Source organism: Salmo trutta, chromosome 28, assembly GCF_901001165.1.
Source record: "Salmo trutta chromosome 28, fSalTru1.1, whole genome shotgun sequence".
Classification (NCBI taxonomy): Eukaryota; Metazoa; Chordata; class Actinopteri; order Salmoniformes; family Salmonidae; genus Salmo; species Salmo trutta.
This window is the reverse complement of record NC_042984.1, coordinates 16,286,433-16,303,134: the sequence shown is the minus strand read 5'-3', so window position 1 is coordinate 16,303,134 and position 16,702 is coordinate 16,286,433. Positions and strand designations below refer to the sequence as shown.

Below are 16,702 nucleotides of genomic sequence, written 5' to 3'. Positions count from 1 at the left end.
CAAAATCCTTCATGCTCAGTAGCTGCTCAGAAGACTGACCACCCCTTTTGAGAGCACTGGCCAACTTGCAAGCTGAGCTAGCTAATCGTATTGACATGCCAGTGAGAGAACATGTAACGTTACTGCACTTGATTTCCTTGTTGACCAGTTACAATAGCTAGAAAATTAGCTAGTGTTAGCTAGCTAAGCTGTCAGATCCAAGTTGGTGACAAAGTGGGGACATACTTGCCTCTAGAATAACAGTGCAAGATAAGAATAATAGAAAACATATCTGCAGCATACCTTGCATTTTAGCAGATAGATATGTCTCGCTTTTGTTTGTCAACACTCTAGCGGGAAGTTGAGGCTTTTTCAGCAGGCAGCGTCACTCAAATTATCAACACAGCTATCGTTACCTTGGCAATGCTGCTTGCCTCACACGCTCGCACATCAACGGGTGCCCGCTGGTGCAAGCCAAGGAGCGTGCAGCATCAGTGGCATCCACTCCATTTCTATCACAACTGCCTCCAGTCCAGACAGAGATGTTTTGCACTGTGCAAGAACTGTAATTGAAACATTACACCAGATTTACCAGATTTAACACTAATATCCTTCTTCAATCTTAGGTTATATAACATCACGACAAAATGATAGAGATACATAAATCATTGCAGAAATAGAACAAAAACAATATAACTTAGGCCTATCGTGTCACAGTGTATAATGTTTAACTTAATTTATAGTCAGCAGAAAACATTTAAAACTGTAAAATAACTGGTTTATATTTCAAAAAATAAAATGTCTATCTTGAGATTTAACAAGACAGGCACACAACATTTAAATCTGCTAGTGCATTTGTAATGATACAAAACCTACTTTTAGAGATAAACTATGATGCATACTTAAAGTACATTAAGGAGAAAATGTAATGCCAGAAATGTGTGTTGAACAAAAACAGCACTGGAAGCCATAGAATTACATTTAGAAAGAAACCTATGGGTAATGTTGCCTTATATCATAATGTACATATTATATACAATAATAATCCCCTCCGTATACACCATAAATGGTCACCAAGAAAAGATCCAAAGCAGCATGGCTTGCCAGCATTGATGTGCTGATTGGACCACTAGAGCTACAGTTGCTTGGTGGTCACAGATCGGTTCATGCAGTCTTACCAACTCCTATGAACAATTCCATTGGAGTTGGTAAGATACAAACAGATCTAGGATCACTAGGCTACTACTACAGTACTTTCTGCCTACTAGGGCAACTCCAGTATGTTGTTCTGGGCATAGAGGTCCTCTGTCACTTGGTATACCTCAGAGATGAGAGGCAGGGTGTCCCCTAGCACAGCCATCACCTGCTCTGGGCTACCTACATTCATCACATCAAAGAACGTAGCACGCCCTGGGAGAGCCCAGAACGCTGTGCCGGCAGCCTTGCGGATGATCCATGCATGGTGTTGGGCGAGGGACTCATTATAGGCCTCAGAGCACATGACCGAGGTATTGCTGTCCTCAGTGCTGGTTCGAAGCCTCTCCAGGAATAGCTCCAGCCAGCGTAGGGCACGGTGCAGCCTCAGGAGGGTGCGGCAGCCGGACTCTGGGAAACTGCCTCTCTTGGTCAGGTCCACCAGCTGGCTGTCCAGTTCATACTTGACCATAGACTGGATGGTGACATAGTGGGCCCCATTCTCACCATTCAGATGGTTGACCAGGATTTGGATCTTGTTGACAGCATCCTTGGAGATGAAGGAAAACACACTCCCCAGGCAGTTCATGAATCTGGAAATAAAGGACAATAAACACATTTTAATCAGACACATATAAGCCATTTTATTGGACTACCATGATGCATTCTTATATAAGCCTACCCAACCCAAGTCTTCAAATATGCCAATATGCTAAATGGCTTTATTTTGAGACAACCAGAATCATTTACACTGAGATAAATTATGATTTGTTTTAAGGATACCAAACTAGATGATGTGCATAAACTGATTAGTACGGCTTGCCAACTATGCCAGACTCAAGGATTTATTTACATTAGCCCAATGCCAAGGCTAAATCAAATTAAAGTAGACAGTGTAACAAAAATGAAATGTACAGTAGTAGATACAGTATATTAAAATTAGCTATGTGAGAATACAGTAGACATATATGAATACACATTGTGAAAAACTGTATAAATTAAACTGGAAGTGTCCAAATCAAAGTTTATTGGTCGCGTACACAGTTTAGCAGATGTTATAGCAGGTGCAGCAAAATGCTTATGTTACTAGCTCCTAGCGATGCTGTAAAATGTCAAACAAGTACACAAAAAGTAAAAAACAAACAAAAAAACAAGAAATGAAGAAATGTAAGAACGAATCGAATTAACAACCCAAATAGCATTGCAACAGTAATCCAAATGCAATCTATACGTACAGTATATACAACGGATTAATTTACACAAGATATACTAAGAATGATATGTACAGCAGTAGACATATTACAGTGAGCTATGTCAAGAATCATGTATATTAATAAATATGTGGTGTGTATAAACAGTGTAACTAAAATGCAAGAGTAGTAGAAATATTAGAATGAGCTATGTCGAGAATACAGTATTTAAATACACAGTACAAAACCCCATGGAAAAATGTTTCGAATTGCAGGAGATTAGCTTCCGGACTCTTTAAACTACCGTTCAAAAGTTTGGGGTCACTTAGAAATGCCCTAGTTTTTGAAAGAAAAGCACATTTATTGTCCATTAAAATAACATCCAATTGATCAGAAATACAGTGTAGACATTGTTAATTTTGTAAATGACTATTGTAGCTGGAAACAGCAACTTTTTTTATGGAATATCTACATAGGCATACAGAAGCCCATTATCAGCAATCATCACTCCTGTGTTCCAATGGCACATTGTGTTAGCTAATCCAAGTTTATAATTTTAAAAGGCTAACTGATCATTAGAAAACCCTTTTGCAATTATGTTAACACAGCCGAAAACGGTGGTACTGATTAAAGAAGCAATAAAACTGGCCTTCTTTAGACTAGTTGAGTATCTGGAGCATCAGCATTTGTGGGTTCGATTACAGGCTCAAAATGACCAGAAACAAAGAACTTTCTTCTGAAACTCGTCAGTCTATTCTTGTTCTGAGAAATGAAAGCTATTCCATGAAGGGAAATTACGAAGAAACGGAAGACCTTGTACAACGCTGTGTACTACTCCCTTCACAGAACAGCGCAAATTGGCTCTAACCAGAATAGAAAGAGTGGGAGGCCCCGGTGCACAACTCAGCAAGAGGACAAGTACATTAGTGTCTAGTTTGAGAAACAGACACCTCACAAGTCCTCAACTGGCAGCTGCATTAAATAGTACCCGCAAAGCACCAGTCTCAACATCAACAGTGAAGAACCCAGGGATGCTGGCCTTCTAGCGAGAGTTCCTCTGCATAGTGTCTGTGTTCTTTTGCCCATCTTAATCTTTTCTTTTTATTGGCCAGCCTGAGATATGGCTTTTTCTTTGCATCTCCGCCTAGAAGGCCAGTATCCCGGAGTTGCCTCTTCACTGTTGACGTTGAGACTGGTGTTTTGCGGGTACTATTTAACTAACTATTTAAACTGAGCATCTAGGCTTACTGTAGCATTTAAACTACTTACTTTACGAGACCACGCCACCCTGCTACGTAATGTTCAAGGAATACTTCTTTGTGTTCAGAGAGGCATGACTTAAAAGTGTCAAGAACCTCTTGTAAAGTGAATTTCAGATCCTCCAATGCTACAGCCATGGCTACCCGGAAGTACGTCTAAAAATGATCAATAATAAACAGTAGCGATTTTAGAAGCTTGACTGGGTTCTATTTAACCTCTGATCTTTGATAACCGATCATAATAACACATTTCTACGAAAATGATGCATTCTGATAACCCCTTGCAGACCCTGTTTGTCCAGATACACCAAACCACAGTGCGCAGGTCTGCGCAGGTCCGAAGCGCGTGAGAACTGCAGTTCCAAAGAGAGTCGATAATGGCGCGTGAAGTGCGTTGTAAAACACTAGAACAGTCACTAGTAGCACTAGCAAAAACACACGCTGCTATCCCATCGTTCAAAAACAAAACAGCTTCTGGCAGCCATTTATCCAGCGAGCTAAATATTTTTTCATTTTCTTTACAGAGGAGGCTTTATCCACCATAATTTAGCCGCTAGTGTCACCTAGTTGGCACGTTTACGTTTTAATTTCTAGCTAACTAACCAGCTAGCTAGTAGCTACTTGAACTAGCTAACGTTAGTAAAGTTAGCTACTTTATCGACCACATTTAGTTTGAATACCCAGCCAGGATGCCTGAGATAAAAGTGACACCACTGGGTAAGTATCACATTTTTATCTGCATGCTGGGCAGACATTTCTCCCAAACACCAAATAATGACTTTGTTACGCATGCATATTCGTTACAATATCTTAGAGTAGATCTATGGTGGTAATCTCTTTGATCATAACTTTTACGTTAAATGAAGAACTTCTGATCTTGAAGGTCAGCTAAACGACATGTTGTGAAATTAGCATGGATGAGATGTTCATTTGTGTATCTCATCCTCTTGTTTCCTCTCAGGTGCTGGACAAGATGTTGGCCGTAGCTGCATCCTTGTCTCTATTGGGGGCAAAAACATTATGCTTGACTGTGGGATGCACATGGGCTTCAATGATGACGTAAGTAGATCCACAGGGTGCTAACAAGTATGCAGTTATATGTCAGTATATCCACGGTTCTCAATTTGACAGTCAAATACACCTTAGGTTCCTTTGGTGTTCCGTTATTGTGCCATTGTTGTCTTTTCAGAGAAGATTCCCAGATTTCTCTTACATAACACAACAAGGACGCCTGACAGAATTCTTGGACTGTGTAATTATCAGGTTTGTGGTCTTTATATGGCACTTAGCAATATCTAGGTACTACTCTTCAGCAAGAGAAACAACCTTAAGAGATTCAACACAAAGAGAATGCCCTTGAGCGGGAGAAAGCTCTTTCTATCTTTTGATTGATTTTATCTTCTATATTTTAACTGATTACTCACGCTAACTCTCCTAGTCATTTCCACTTGGACCACTGTGGTGCTCTGCCGTACATGAGTGAGATGGTGGGCTACGATGGCCCAATCTACATGACCCACCCCACCAAGGCCATCTGCCCTATCCTGCTGGAGGACTTCAGGAAGATCACTGTGGACAAGAAGGGCGAAACCAACTTCTTCACATCCCAGATGATCAAGGACTGCATGAAGAAAGTAGTCCCTTTGAACCTCCACCAGACTGTCCAGGTATACAGTCCTGATATGTACCTTTTTAATTGATAAAGTCAGGTCTTAGAAGTACTCCCAAGTGTAGCCTGGTTCCATATCTATTTGTGTGGTCTTGCTAACTCCCATGGTCATTGTTTGGTATGACAATGATCATAGCAGTTGGCAAGACAGAACAAACAGACCTGGAACCAGGCTACTCTAAGGGTATAACATATAATGCATTACTTTCTCAATGATGGCCAAGAAACCACATTTGGAGGTAGTATTAGTGTATGGAATGATGTATTGCGTTGATTCTGTCATGGTTTCTTAGGTGGATGATGAGCTGGAGATAAAGGCTTACTATGCAGGCCACGTATTAGGAGCTGCTATGGTGCAGATCAAAGTAGGATCTGAGTCTGTAGTCTACACTGTGAGTATTAGCCTTATTAATAGAACTGGGCTTATTATTGATCAATGCATGAATCATGTGATTTCCTTGAAGTAACTTATCCTTACTTGCTTTTGCAGGGTGACTATAACATGACGCCAGACAGACATTTAGGGTAAGTGGTGATTTATTTTGTGTTTCGTGTAACATGATTTAGATCAATGCCTATGTGTTCTATAACAAACCATTTTGATTTTGTTGTCATAGGGCTGCGTGGATCGATAAGTGTCGGCCAGACATCCTCATCTCAGAGTCCACCTACGCCACCACCATCCGTGACTCCAAGAGGTGCAGGGAGAGGGACTTCCTGAAGAAAGTACACGAGACAGTGGAGAGAGGGGGGAAGGTGAGGGCCACCACACAGGTTTTTTCTGTCCATATAGCTCATTCTGTCTCTCCAGTACTCGTGTCCTAATGGATTAAATGTTGTGCTCTCAGGTTCTGATTCCGGTCTTTGCCCTGGGTAGAGCTCAGGAACTGTGCATTCTATTGGAAACATTCTGGTAAGGTTTCTATTCCAAATTCGATTAGCTTTAGTCTAGCGAGTGTTCTTTTGTTAAGATGACGTTCATTTTGTGTCTTGATGACTGGATAAGCAATCAGGGAATGATGTAAAAGCCTCTCCTCTCCTTCCACAGGGAGCGGATGAACATGAAGGCCCCCATCTACTTCTCCACGGGGCTCACAGAGAAAGCCAATCACTACTACAAACTCTTCATCACCTGGACCAATCAGAAGATCAGAAAAACCTTTGTACAGAGAAACATGTTTGAGTTCAAACACATTAAGGCCTTTGATCGCTCCTACGCAGACAACCCTGGACCAATGGTGGAGAAACATCACCAGCATATTTGCATGCTACTACTAAAACCTTGTTTACAGTTGGAACCGTTTAATGTTTAGGCATTGATATGCTTTAGATACAGACAAGTCCAATGATTTGTCCATTATAGATGCTATTCTTCTTACCCCAGTGAGTATTCTACATAGTCACTGGAGACCCGTTGTCTAAAAAGTAAAACATCTGACGCACGCCCAAAAATGTTTGTGAAGATGCTGACTAATGGAGAGTAAACTATATAAAAATCCAGAGCGTACTATAATCTCCCAAAAATGTAATGGGTAAACCTAATTAAAAAAAACAACAAAAAAAAGGTGAATCCTGGTGAAAGCTATGATCCGTTATTGATGTCACCTGTTAAATCCACTTAAATTAGTGTAGAAGACAGGTTAAAGAACGATTTTTAAGCCTTGAGACATGGATTGTGTGTGTGCCATTCAGAGGGTGAATGGGCAACACAAAAGATTTAAGTGCCTTTGAACGGGATATGGTAGTAGGTGCCAGGCGCACTGGTTTGAATGTGTCAAGAACTGCAACGCTGCTGGGTTTTTCACATTCAACAGTTTCCCGTGTGTCAAGAATGGTCCACCACCCAAAGGACATCCAGCCAACTTGACACAACTGTGGGAAGCGTAGGAGTCAACATGGGCCAGCATCTCTGTGGAACACTTTCGACACAGAGTTCATGCCCCTATGAAAGGCAAAAGGGGGTGCAACTCAATATTAGGAAGGTGTTACTAATCTTTTCTACACTCAGTGTAGTGTGCGACTTTATTGATTTGTATAGTTTTTATGAATGGCATTGTTGAAATAAAACTACTGAAATGTGTGTGTTCCCTCAGGTGGTCTTTGCCACCCCAGGAATGCTGCATGCTGGTCAGTCTCTACAGATATTTAAGAAGTGGGCTGGCAACGAGAAGAATATGGTAAGTCCCATTTGACATATGTTAGTTACGGAGCGGTGTGTTTTTGTGAATTTGGGCGAAAATCAATTCATTTTCTGTTAATCAGATCATCATGCCTGGGTATTGTGTGCAAGGCACCATCGGACACAAGATCCTGAATGGTCAAAAGAAACTGGAGATGGAGAATAGACAAACGGTAATGCAAGATAGTATTTCATTGTATTTAACTTTATGGGGCGGCAGCGTAGCCTAGTGGTTAGAGCGTTGGAAAGGTTGCAAGATCGAATCCCCGAGCTGACAAGGTACAAATCTGTCGTTCTGCCCCTGAACAAGGCAGTTAACCCACTGTTCCTAGGCCGTCATTGTAAATAAGAATTTGTTCTTAACTGACTTGCCTAGTTAAATAAAGGTAAAAATAAAATGTATAATCATGATTTTACTGCAGTAATTGATATCAAATGGATAAAGTGATATTGAGAGATGTGAGCCGGCCTGTTGTTTGTCTGCTGACCCTTGACCTTTGCCCCCTGCAGTTGGAGGTGAAGCTGCAGGTGGAGTACATGTCATTCAGCGCCCATGCCGACGCTAAGGGCATCATGCAGCTCATCCGCATGGCAGAGCCTCGCAACATGCTGCTAGTGCACGGAGAGGCCAAGAAGATGGAGTTCCTCAAGGACAAGATCGAGCAGGAGTTCAGTGAGTGACACCTGGATGTCCTTGTAACAATATTTACTTCAAGAATGTTATGGCTTCAGAGAGAAGGATATATTTGAAGTCCCCCTTTATAGTGGTTCCCTAACTTTTTATAGTCCCGTACCCCTTCAAACATTCAACCTCCAGCTGCGTACCCCCTCTAGCACCAGGGTCAGCGCACTCTCAGATGTTTTTTGCCATGATTGTAAGCCTGTCACACACACACTATACGATACATTTATTAAACATAAGAATTAGTGTTTTTGTCACAACCCGGCTCGTGGGAAGTGACAAAGAGCTCTTATAGGACCATGGCACAAATAATAATATCATAATAATCAATAATTTTGCTCTTTTATTTAAATATCTTACATATAAAACGTTATTTGTTCCTCGAAAATTGTGAATAACTCACCACAGGTTAATGAGAAGGGTGTGCTTGAAAGGATGCACATAACTCTGCAATGTTGTATTGGAGAAGTCTGTCTTAAATCATTTTCCACACAGTCTGTGCCTGTTTTTAGTTTATGCTAGTGAGGGCCGAGAATCAACTCTCACATAGGTACGTGGTTTCAAAGGGCATCTGTGTCTTAACAGCACGATTTGCCAAGGCAGGATACTCTGAGCGCAGCCCAATCCTGAAATCTGGCAGTGGCTTCTGATGAAATAATTTTTTCACAGAACCGCTTGTTGCAATTTCGATGAGTCTCTCTTGTTCAGATATCGGTAAGTGGACTGGAGGCAGGGCATGAAATGGATAACGAATCCAGGGTTTTGTCATCTATTTCGGGAAAGTACCTGCGTAATTGCTCACCCGGGTGCTTCGCTATGTCACATTTGACATTGTCCGTAAGCTTGAGTTCATTTGCACACAAAATCATACAATGATGGAAAAACCTGTGTTTTGTCCTTGTTAATGCAGACAGAGAAGAGCTCCAACTTCTTAATCATAGCCTCAATTTTGTCCCGCACATTGAATATAGTTGCAGAGAGTCCCTGTAATCCTAGATTTAGGTCATTCAGGCGAGGAAAAAACATCACCCAGATAGATAGGCCAGTCATGTGAGAAACTCATCATCATGCAAGCTGTCAGATTGGTGGAAAATTATGGTCCGTAAAAAGAACTTGAAGCTTTTCTGTCAATTTAAAAAAAACATGTCAATACTTTGCCCTTTGATAACCAGCGCACTTCTGTATGTTGTAAAAGTGCTACATGGTCGCTGCCCATATCATTGCATAGTGCAGAAAATACACAAGAGTTCAGGGGCCTTGCTTTAACAAAGTTAACCATTTTCACTGTAGTGTCCAAAACTTCTTTCAGGCTGTCAGGAATTCACTAGGCAACAAGAGCCTCTCGGTGGATGCTGCAATGTCCCCAATTGGCATCGGGAGCAACTGCTTGCACGTGTGTTACCACTCCACTATGTCTCCCTGTCATGGCTTTTGCGCCATCAGTACAGATACCAACACATCTTAACCACCAAAGTCCATTTGATGTCACAAAACTGTCCAGTACTTTAAAAATATCCTCTCCTGTTGTCCTGGTTTGCAGTGATTTGCAGAAGAGGATGTCTTCCTTAATTGACCCCCCATAAACATAACGGACATATACCAGGAGCCTTGCCAGGCCCGCCAAGTCTGCTGTAATGCATAGAATTCACTGGCTTGTATGCGAAGCAGTAATTGTTTCAAAACATCTCTTGCCATTTCACTGATGCATCGTGAAACAATATCATGGGGCTTGCCTGTCCTAGCCACTCGGTAGCTCACCATATAAGACGCTTCTAGCCCCTTCTTATTAAAGGTATCTGTTGCTTTTATACATGTCTTACTACTCGAAAGTTGTCTTGATTCTCGCTCCAAAAACTCCTGTGGCTTATTTTTCAAATTGGCATGTTTTGTTTCTAAATGTCTGCGCAAGAGTGAAGGTTTCATTGAGTTGTGAGATAGTATTCTTATTTACAATGGCAGCCTAGGAACTGCCTTGTTCAGGGGCAGAACGACAGATTTTTATCTTGTCAGCTTGGAGATTCGATGTAGCAACCTTTCGGTTACTGGCCCAATGCTCTAACTACTAAGCTATCTGCCGCCCCATGACATTGTGAAATTGTGTTGTTATTTCACATGGCTGGGCAATGGGTGCAGCCATGGGTGGGCCTGGGAGGACATAGGCCCACCCACTTGGGAGCCAGGCCCACCCACTGGGGAGCCAGGCCCAGCCAATCAGAATTAGTTATTCCCCACAAAAGGGCTTTATTACAGACAGAAATATTCCTCAGCACCATTCCCCCTTTATCGTAGAGAAATTAACATACAATTCTCTGGCAACAGCTCTGTTAGACATTCCTGCAGTCAACACACTAATTGCACATTCCCTCAAAACTTAAAACATCTGTGGCATTTTGTTATGTGACACAAATTCCCATTTTAGAGTGGCCTTTTCTTGTTCCCAGCACAAGGTGCGCTTGTGTAATAATCATGCTGTTAAACAGCTTCTTGATATGCCACACATGTCAGGTGGATGAATTATCTTCGCAAAGGAGAAATGTTCACTAACAAGGATGTAAAACTAATTTGTGCACAAAATTGGAACGACATGTGCGTATGGAACATTTCTGGGATCTTTTATTTCAGCTCATGAAACATGGGACCAACACTTTACATGTTGCGTTAATATTTTTGTTCAGTGTAGAATTGCATTATGTGCCAAATAGGTTTGAGGATCTTGTCAGGAGCACTGGGTAGTGTTCAGTAGGACACAGTGTAGCAAAGTCTTATGCAACAGAAATCGAAAATCTGTCTTTTTATTGGACAAGTGCATGTTCAACTTCCCTCGTTTTAACTCCATTTGAAAAAATTATCTCCCTACTGAACACAGCTCTGGTATTATGCCTCATTCGTCTTTCTTTGTGAATGACAGCCATCAACTGCTTCATGCCAGCCAACGGTGAGACGACCACTGTGATCACCAACCCCAGTGTCCCAGTGGACATCTCACTCAACCTGCTCAAGAGGGAGATGGCCCTTGGAGGTATTGTTCAGTACATCTTAGTCAATCTTGATCTAGCTCACTCTCCCAGTTGATGTGTGTGTTATTCACTGTTTGACTGCTATGCTCCACAGGCCCCTTACCTGACCCGAAAAAGCCTCGTACCATGCACGGGACCCTGATCATGAAGGATAATGTAAGTTCTGAATTCCACCAACTGCCATTCATACAACGTAGTGATTCTCTGATTTATATATTTATGATAGAAAACTTAACTATGGCCTTGCCTAGCTAATTCAGATATGCTAGTAATTCAAGTCGTTTTTTCTCTGCCTTTGGCCTTGCCTTGTGAGTGACCTCTTGTTGCCCTGTGTTCCGCTCTCTCTCTCTCCCCGCGTGTTCTCCCCTTTCCCTCCTGTGTTCCCCCTGGGTGTAGAGTCTTCGGCTGGTCTCTCCAGAACAGGCTCTCAAGGAGTTGGGCCTCAACGAGCACCAGCTCCGCTTCACCTGCCGAGTACAGCTCCAGGACCCACACAGTGACCCCGACACTCTCAGCAGAATCTACACACACCTCAAGAGGTACAGTAAGACCGAGTTTACCATTTTTATTGTGTTTTCAAGTTCTTATTTGGTCAAAGCTTGGGCGTAAAAGGCACATCGTTTGTTTGGTCTTCTGCAAAATAATATATAATTTGTATTCACAAAAAGAGGTAGTCAGTACTCAGGTCTGATCCACTAACACACCTTCATATAATAATATTAATGACTATTTCTTCTCTGTCTCTGTTATAGTGTGCTGAAAGGTTATACCATCCAGCACCTCCCAGATGGGACCGTCATGGTGGAGTCCATTGTGATCAAGGTGTCCTCCTCAGCTGAAGAGCCCAACACCAAGGTGCTGCTGCTCTCCTGGAGCTACCAGGTAAGGAGGGCGGCTGTTGAAAATGAGTGTGAGCTATTGTGACGGACCACAGTGCCTGCTTAGCAGTATAGCTTCCTCCCTGTCTGGGTACACTGTCCGTACCACGGATCGAACTAGGGTCCTCTGCCTCATAAACGCACGTGACTAACATTCGACAACATACTAGCCATTTGCGCCACTGAAAGCTAGCAATTCAGTGATGAGGGGAGGTATTTCAAGCTGTGGAGTGAGCTTACGGTGTGATCTGAACTACAGTATGTAGCACTATACACACTAAGGTGTAGCCCACAACCTTGGAGGGCCTATGGGTGGGTTTCTATACTGTGTTGCACAAGTCACGGTCACCATGTCTTGTGACGCGCTTCTAGTTAACCAAAACCACCAGCTAGCGATGGCGTCAAGTAAGTCTATTTAGAGGAGTATGTAGCGACCACAAGCCATGTTCTTTATCAAATCTACACCTTTTTACATATCAACAATAAAACGTCAATGATTTGATCAAAATAAACATAACCTATAGATTTACTTGACTCAAATTGTACCATCCTTTTATCCAATGTTTATTTCCACACAAATGATGTTGACCTTGTGTTATTTGTAGGATGAAGATTTGGGGAGCTTTCTGTCTACTCTGCTGAAGAAAGGACTTCCATCAGGGCTGTCTTCAATGTGACGTAGTTCAGATCGGTGGCAGGAGGCCGAGCGTTGGGCCAGTAATCGAAAGGTCGCTGGTTTGAATCCTTGAGCCGAGTAGGTGAAAAAAATGTCTGTGCCCTTGAGCAAGGCACTTAACCCTAATTGCTCCTGTAAATCTCTCTGGATAAGAGTGTCTGCTAGATGACTAAAATATAAACGATCCCAATTTGTAGCTTACAGTAAAAGTTAGTCTCAATGTTGTACAAAGCTGATGTGAATAAATCTTTTTATAAGAATAAGGTGTTACTGAACTCTATTTATATTGATATAATCCAAGTCACTAATTGTTAATACGCAACAATCAAGAAATTGCATTGTCATTATGTGAGCTCTTAAAGGTCCAATGCAGCAGTTTTATCTCGATATCAAATAATTTCTGGGTGATAATAAAGTACCTTCCTGTGAATGTTTTCAATTAAAATGGTAAAAATGAAAAAAATAGCTTCTTAGCAAAGAGCAATTTCTCAAGCAAGCAAGTTTGGGGTCACTTAGAAATGTCCTTGTTTTTTAAAGAAAAGCATTTTTTTTGTCCATTAAAATAACATCAAATTGATCAGAAATGCAGTGTAGACATTAATGTTGTAAATGACTATTGTAGCTGGAAACGGCAGATTTTTTATTTTATTTTTTTTTTTGAAAAAAAATGGAATATCTACATAGGCGTCCAGAGGCCTATTAGCAACAATCACTCCTGCGTTCCAATGGTACGTTGTGTTAGCTAGTCCAAGTTTATCATTTTAAAAGGCTAATTGATCATTAGAAAACCCTTTGGCAATTAGGTTAGCACAGCTGAAAACGGTTGTTCTGATTAAAGAAGCAAGTCCTCAACTGGCAGCTTCATTAAATAGTACCCGCAAAACACCAGTCTCAATGTCAACAGTGAAGAGGCGACTCCGGGATACTGGCCTTCCAGGCAGAGTTGCAAAGGAAAAGCCGTATCTCAGACTGGCCAATAAAAAGAAAAGATTAAGATGGGCAAAGAACATAGACACTGGACAGAGGAACTCTGCCTAGAAGGCCAGCATCCCTGGGTTGCCTCTTCACTGTTGACATTGAGCTGGTGTTTTGCGGGTACTATTTAATGCAGCTGCCAGTTGAGGACTTGCGAGGCATCTGTTTCTCAAACTAGACACTGTGAAGGGAGTAGTACACAGCGGTGTACGAGATCTCCAGTTTCTTGGTAATTTCCCTTCATGGAATGGCCATCATTTCTCAGAACAAGAATAGACTGACGATTTTCAGAAGAAAGTTCTTTGTTTCTGGCCATTTTGAGCCTGTAATCGAACCCACAAATGCTGATCCTCCAGATACTCAACTAGTCTAAAGAAGGCCAGTTTTATTGCTTCTTTAATCAGGACAACAGTTTTCAGCTGTGCTAACATAATTGCAAAAGGGTTTTCTAATGATCAATTAGCCTTTTAAAGTCATAAACTTGTATTAGCTAACACAACGTGCCATTGGAACACAGGAGTGATGGTTGCTGATAATGGGCCTCTGTACGCCTATGTAGATATTCCATACAAAATGGACCTAAGGAAGGCTTTCGATACTGTTAACCATGAGATTCTCATCACAAAATTGTCCAAGTTCAACTTTTCCCCGATGCCTTGAGATGGATGAAATCATACCTTGAAGGCAGAACTCAGTGTGTCAGAGTGAGCAATGAGCTGTCGCCCACTCTTAGCTATGATGTGGGCGTGCCCCAAGGGTCAATACTGGGGCCCCTCTTGTTCAGCCTGTACATTATGATCTGCCTTCCGTCTGCACTGGGTCTGAAGTTCAAATGTATGCAGATGATACAGTGATATATGTGCATGCAAAGAGCAAACAACAAGCTGCACAAGAACTCACTACTGTAATGGTCCAGGTTACAAAGTGGCTCAGTGACTCGTGTTTGCATCTCAATGTGAAAAAAACTGTTTGCATGTTCTTCACAAAGAGGGCAACAGATGCTACTGAGCCAGATGTCTATGTGTCAGGGGAGAAGCTCCAGGTCGTATCTGATTTTAAGTACCTTGGAATCATACTTGATTCCAACCTCTCTTTTAACAAATTCAACCTAGCTAATTTCCGATTTATACGAAATTGTTTGACCACAGAGGTAGCAAGACTGTACTTCAAATCGATGATACTCCCCCACTTAACATACTGCTTGACTAGTTGGACCCAAGCTTGCTATACAACATTAAAACCTATTCAGTCTGTCTACAAACAGGCTCTCAAAGTGCTCGATAGGAAGCCCAATAGCCATCATCACTGTTACATCCTCAGAAAGCATGAGCTCCTGAGTTGGGAAAATCTGGTGCAATACACCGACGCATGTCTTGTATTCAAGATCCTAAATGGCCTAGCTCCCCCTCCACTCAGTATTTTTGTTAAACAGAAAATCCAAACATATGGCAGCAGATCCACAAGGTCTGCCATGAGAGGTGACTGTATAGTTCCCTTATTAAGGAAAAGCACCTTTTGTAAATCCGCTTTCTCTGTGAGAGCGTCCCATGTCTGGAATACACTGCCATCAGACACACATAACTGCACCACATATCACACTTTCACAAAATGCATGAAGACATGGCTAAAGGTCAATCAGATTTGTGAACATAATCCCTAGCTGTGTATTGCCGCTTTCCATGTTGTCTGTTGTCTGTAGCTTGTGAGGTGTGGAAACACTTTGTTGTTTTTATGGATTTTGTCTTGTTGCTTTTTGTTCTATGTTGCTCTGTCTGTATGCTATATCTTGCTTGTCCTATGTTGCTCTGTCTGTATGCTATGTCTTGCTTGTCCTATGTTACTCTGCGTGTGCTCACTGTTCTATGATTGTCTATATTGTAATTGTTTTTAATAACCTGCCCAGGGACTGCGGTTGAAAATTAGCCGGCTGGCTAAAACCGGCACTTTTACTGAAACGTTGATTAATGTGCACTGTCCCTGTAAAAATAAAATAAACTCAAACTCAGCCGTTTCCAGCTACAATAGTTATTTACAACATTAACAATGTCTACACTTTTTTCTGATCAATTTGATATTTTAATAGACAAATGTGCTTTTCTTTAAAAAACAAGGACATTTCTAAGTGACCCCAAACTTTTGAACTGTGTCAGTTAAATATCACACACACAGTACCGGTCAAAAATTGACACACCTACTCATTCCAGGGTTTTTCTTTATTTTTACTATTTTCTACATTGTCGAATAATATTGAAGACATCAAAACTATGAAATAACACATATAGAATTATGTAGTAAACAACAAAGTGCTAAACAAATTCTTGAAAGTAGCCACCTAATCAGGTGTGCCTTTTTAAGTTAATTTGTGGAATTTCTTTCCTTAATGCGTTTGAGCCAATCAGTTGTGTGACAAGGTAGGACTATCTTCTGTATACCCCCCTATTTGGTAAAAGACCAAGTCCATATTATGGCAAGAACAGCTCAAATAAACAAAGAGAAACGACAGTCCATCATTACTTTAAGACATGAAGGTAGGTCAATCCGGAAAATTACAAGAACTTTGAACGTTTTTAAGTGTAGTCGCCATAACCATGATGCGCTTTGATGAAACTCTCTGAGGACTGCCACAGGAAAGAAAGACCCAGAGTTACCTCTGCTGCAGAGGATAAATTAATTTGAGTTACCAGCCTTAGATTGCAGCTCAAATAAATGCTTCACAGAGTTCAAGTAACAGACACATTTCAACATCAACTATTCAGAGGAGACTGCGTGATATCAGGCCTTCATGGTTGAATTGCTGCAAATGGTTGAATTGCTGCAAAGAAACCACTACTAAAGGACACCAATAAGAAGAAGAGACTTGCTTGGGCCAAGAAACATGAGCAATGGAGATTTTTGGTTCCAACCGCCGTGTCTTTGTGAGATGCAGAGTAGGTCAACGGATGATCTCTGCACTTGTAGTTTCCACCATGAAGCATGGAGGAGGAGGTGTGATGGTGTGGGGCCG

At 41.5% G+C, this 16,702-nt stretch overlaps 2 protein-coding genes across 3 annotated transcripts; one reads left to right on the top strand and one right to left on the bottom strand.

Moving 5' to 3' along the window:
- Window positions 1-575: 575 nt before the first annotated feature.
- cptp (ceramide-1-phosphate transfer protein) lies at window positions 576-3,966 on the bottom strand. Its single transcript, XM_029718848.1, has 2 exons — window positions 3,633-3,966; window positions 576-1,766 (listed from the first exon to the last, which is right to left on the bottom strand). Exons 1-2 carry the CDS (start codon window positions 3,758-3,760, stop codon window positions 1,244-1,246), a joined length of 651 nt encoding a protein of 216 aa, XP_029574708.1. The 5' UTR covers window positions 3,761-3,966; the 3' UTR covers window positions 576-1,243.
- A 28-nt stretch (window positions 3,967-3,994) lies between these two features.
- ints11 (integrator complex subunit 11) lies at window positions 3,995-12,986 on the top strand. 2 transcript variants are annotated; one of them, XM_029718847.1, is made up of 17 exons: window positions 3,995-4,339; window positions 4,584-4,681; window positions 4,812-4,885; window positions 5,061-5,289; window positions 5,585-5,683; window positions 5,782-5,816; window positions 5,909-6,047; window positions 6,140-6,204; window positions 6,340-6,454; window positions 7,385-7,468; window positions 7,554-7,643; window positions 7,981-8,143; window positions 11,061-11,171; window positions 11,264-11,325; window positions 11,566-11,708; window positions 11,922-12,051; window positions 12,653-12,986. In XM_029718847.1, the coding sequence occupies exons 1-17, from the start codon at window positions 4,312-4,314 to the stop codon at window positions 12,722-12,724; spliced, it is 1,737 nt and encodes a 578-aa protein (XP_029574707.1). In that variant the 5' UTR covers window positions 3,995-4,311; the 3' UTR covers window positions 12,725-12,986. The 2 variants fall into 2 exon arrangements, with proteins under 2 accessions (XP_029574707.1, XP_029574706.1); XM_029718846.1 differs by having other exon boundaries at window positions 3,996-4,339; window positions 6,340-6,529.
- The last annotated feature ends 3,716 nt before the right edge of the window (window positions 12,987-16,702 follow it).